The sequence below is a fragment of the Diachasma alloeum genome, unplaced genomic scaffold (assembly GCF_001412515.2).
Source record: "Diachasma alloeum isolate Michigan unplaced genomic scaffold, Dall2.0 Dall_scaffold_00307, whole genome shotgun sequence".
Lineage (NCBI taxonomy): Eukaryota > Metazoa > Arthropoda > Insecta > Hymenoptera > Braconidae > Diachasma > Diachasma alloeum.
Window position 1 is genome coordinate 89,858 of NW_021680446.1, and position 4,318 is coordinate 94,175.

At 48.8% G+C, this 4,318-nt stretch overlaps 1 protein-coding gene across 1 annotated transcript in view; it reads right to left on the reverse strand.

Annotated features, from left to right (window-relative positions):
- LOC107039748 overlaps positions 1–4,318 on the reverse strand; it is an 11,995-nt gene that overhangs the window by 2,781 nt on the left and 4,896 nt on the right. Inside the window, exons 4-5 of the mRNA XM_015259512.2 lie at positions 3,724–4,285; positions 20–2,495 (exon numbers count right to left, since the gene is read on the reverse strand). Coding sequence (XP_015114998.1) covers positions 20–2,495; positions 3,724–4,285 — 3,038 coding nt within the window. The remainder of the gene's footprint in view (positions 1–19; positions 2,496–3,723; positions 4,286–4,318) is intronic.

The window sequence follows — 4,318 nt, forward strand, 5'->3', positions numbered from 1 at the left end:
CCCCCCCCCCTCAACTTACTTGGCCTTGTCAACTCCACTGAGCGTCAACTCGACATTTCCATCAGAATTGACAACCCCAGCAGCAGGCACCAGCACAAAAGTAGTTGTAGTAGTAGTCTTCTCCTCCTTCTCCTTCTCCTCCTCCTTGGCCCTCCTCTCCTCCTTCTTCTCGGCCTCAGTCCTGGGCCTGAGCTTCCCCTCAACAGTGGGAAATTGCACAACAGGCAGTACAATATTCCTATCCCCCTTGTCCGCGAGCATAAGCTTGACAACGAGCTTGGAGATTTCCTCCCTCTTCCTGGTGACGATAATCTCCTCGAACCAATTCTTGAGTGTCTTTATCGGCAGTCGGTAATTCTGGATAGGCGTCTCAAAGAACGACTCAACATACTGGAGAACATAGAGACCACAATCCGTGAAGTTTGATTGCTGGGGTACCTTGGGACAGGCGCCCTTGATGGTGTCCCTGGAGAAGACCTTCTCCTTTCCCATTTTCGCCTGATACTCGCAGCTGAGATAATCCCTGAGTGTGGCGACAACCCGAGCCCTGCCAGGTCCCGCCAGCGAGTCAAAGATCAGAATGCAAGGGATCTTCTGGATCTCCTCGGGCTCCTCCTTGATCTCCTCCTTGACCTCGGCCTTTACCTTGACCCTCTCGTCGCCCTTGCCCTCCTCCTCCTCGTCCTTCCCCTCCTCGTCACTGGTCTCCATGAGCTCCTCGTCATCGCCCTCAGCCTCGTCCCTCTCACTGAGATCGTCAGCTGGGTCCAGGGTGATGGTGGTAGCCTCCTTGGTAACAGTTGTCACCGGTGTGATGGTGGTGCTCCCAATGGTCACACTCTGAAGTTTAACCTTATCGCCCTTCCCCGAGCCTTCCATCACCCTCTTCTTGACCTTCTCAGCGTTCGCAGGCCCTTTCGGAGGACTAACAACACCCACAAGCCCCGGGAAACAGATGATCGCCAGGAACCAATGGGCGTGTTCATTGATGGGTATCACCACAAAGTCCTTCTCGAAGATGTTTACGTTCTTCGTCCACTTCTGGACCCTGGCGTGTCGCTTGACAGCTGGTGACACATTGGCAGTGTCACCTGATTGTGTAGGGGAGGTTAATCTCTTGTAGAAGTACGAGCTGAAGACGTGAGTCCTGCTGGCGTCCTCCTCGGACAGTCTCTCCAGGGTGAGATACTTCAGGTAGAAGTCGATGATGGCGTCGTTGAGGAACTGATCCTCTCCGAGGCAGGCGTAGTCCTCAGTATTGAGGGCTATCCCCCCTTTCGCTGGAGGTGGTGGATACACTGTGATCTTCTCGACAACTCCATTGGTCCCAGATGTCGTCGAGACTCTCCTCGGATTCTGGAGGTTGTCCTTGGGGGAGGCCTTCACCAGGATGTCATTGGCTTCCTTTGAATTGAGTTCTTCGCAGAGATTATTCTGGTGGAACAGCTGCTTCAGGATGTTCTTGGACTCCTCTGATATCTTCTCGGGCAGCAGGGTGATACGCTTGTGTGTGTGATCCTTGCCTGCTGGGTCGTAGTAAGGTCCGATGGGGTCCTGCATCCCCAGGACTCCACGAATTTGCTCACCGGATTTCACTGATGTGTAGAAAAAGAGGACTGGCATTCCCTTGCCGAAGTGAATGAGCACTTTGACTATTGATGACATCATGACGTGAATGGAGACGGTCTTCTTGTCGTCTTCCAGAAGGGGCACTGAAAGGATGAGCCCTGATGAGTTGACGATTACTTTCTCGTGGGGGACGTACTTGTATGAGCCTATTCGCACGGTTCTACAAGACAATGAAGTGCTGATGACGCTTGTCATGTTGTCCAAGGTGGTGCTGTCGTCCAGCGATGTATCTGATGATTTCGACGTGCTCGTTATGATGGGTTCCTTGTCCGATATTGGGACGAGTTCATCGGGATGTGAGCCTCTGCTGATGAGCAGCTGTGACAGCTTCATGCAGTCGTTCTTCTTGGACTTCTTGGCGGGATTCTCGTCTTCGTCGTCTGAGGACAGGGTCAGACACTCGGGTTCCCTGATGAGAGCTTTTGTCTTGGAGTTGATGGGTTTGGCCAGTCGACCCTTTGGCTTCTTCACTTCTTTGCTGAGGGTCTCGGTCTTCTTTCGGGGGTAGAAGTTGTCGATTGGTATGAGGGCTTCCTTCTTCTGATTGTCCAACAGCGGCACTGTCTTGGGATTATCCGGGAGTTTTGTCTTGCATCTGGCGCATTTGTTGAAGTCCATGGAGCAACAGCCGCAGTGGGGACAGACTGCCAACTGATTTTCAATGAATTTACGGTCTTCGGAGGAGGAGTTGCTTTCGTCGAGGTTGGTAATACCTTGGGAACAGTCGGAGGAGACGTAGTCACTCATTGCCTCGTCGGGGGAATCTTGTGAGTCTACTACCATTGAGATTACACCACCTTCACCACTCTCGACGATGTAGTTTATGTGGAGGATGGGGTCTTTTACGAGGGATACGGTGGTCTCACCTGGGAACACGGTTCATTGGTTCGTGAGAATGACGGATTGATAGATGGGCAAAAATGCAGGTGAAATCGCATGGGCCAAATTGCGTAGGTAAAAAATGGTGGGTGAAATCGTATGGATAAAATAACTTGCCTTACCTGAAAGCTAAAAGTAAGGGTGAAATCGGAGGAATATTATGTAATTGGATAACATTATCAAGTAATGCAAATAAAATCGTAGAGGTCAAATCATGCAGGTGAAATCGTATGGGTCAAAATTGAATGCCTAAAGGACGTCAGGCAATATTGTGAGCCGAATTTGGAGAGAGAATTTTCGTAGATCCTGATAGCTCAGCTGGAAGAGTACCCGACGCGTAATTGAGAGATCCCAGGTTTGAATCTCGGTTAAGCACCGCGAGATTTTTTCCTCTCTAAATTCTAATCCAAATCGTATGGGTCAAATTGCGTAGGTAAAAAATCATGGGTGAAATCATATGAATAAAATAACTAAAATAACTTGCCTTCTCGGGAAGCTGAAAATCAGGGTGAAATCGAATGAATATAATATAACCGTAAAGTATCATTGGCCAAATAATGCAAATAAAATCCTAGGGGTCAAAGCATGTAGGTCAACTCGGGTAAAAAATGGGCTGAATTTGGAGAGAGAATTTTCGTAGATCCCGATAGCTCAATTGGAAGAGTAGTCGACGTGTATCTTAGAGATCCCGGGTTCGAATCCCGGCTGGGCAATGCAAGATTTTTTCTCTGACATTCTCATCTAAATCGAATGGGCAAAAAATATGAGTGAAATCGTGTGGGTCAAGTCATGCAGGCAACATCGTATGGGTGAAATGGTATAGGTCAAACCATGTGGGTTAAATCGGGTAAAAAATCATGGGTTCAAAAACGTGAAGAACAAAAAAGACGGTGAAATCGTATAGGTCCACTAATATAGCCCTAATTGAATAGGTGAATTCATACGGGCAAAATCGTATGGGTCAAAAATAATGAATCAAACCATATGGCTGAAAAATGAGTGAAATCATATGGGTCAAATACAAGCCAAATTGTGTGGGTCAAATATAATGAATCAAAAACCGTATGGCTGAAAAAATGCGTCTAATCAAATGAGTCAAATAATCTAGTCCAAATTATGTGGGTCAAATGGCATGGGTGAAATCACGTGAGTCAGCTGTGTCAAAAATCATGAATAAAATCGTATACATCCCCCAAAACAAAAAACATCACATACCATTCGGAGGAATGTTAGCCTGCTCCAACAAATCCTGAACCGTGCACTCCTCATTAGGTATGTCAAAAGTGATCAACCGTTGCTCCCCCGTTGGCAGTACCACCAGCATCTTGACAGTATTGCCCTTGATCTGATCCTGAACAATGGTTTGATGAGGATGTGTGATCGTCTGCTGGAGATAAGCTATCGATTCCGATCCAGCGTCAGTTTCCGATGAGTTTTGAGTCGATGTATCGATCTCCATCTGTTCAGGGGGTGGCTCTATCTGCTTTTGAGGTGGTCTAGGGGGAGTTGGAGACTTTTGAGGGGTGAGGATTGGTTTTGCAGCGGCAGGTGGGGGTTGCGGAGATCTTCCATGGGAATTTCTCGCTTGTTTTATTCTCTCGGAGAGAAAACCCATGTCCGAGTAACTGCCTAGGGTCTGGGCCCCTTTGTTGAGGGGCTGGAGGGGAGTGTTTTTGAGGGCTGGGGTAGGGGGCTTCGTCAGGGGGGTTGAGGGTTTTGGGAGGGGGGTCTGTGGTTTAGCGAGAGGGGTTGCAGTTTTTGGGAGGGGGGGTGGCCCCTTCGGGATCTGGGCGGGGGGTTTTGGATGGGG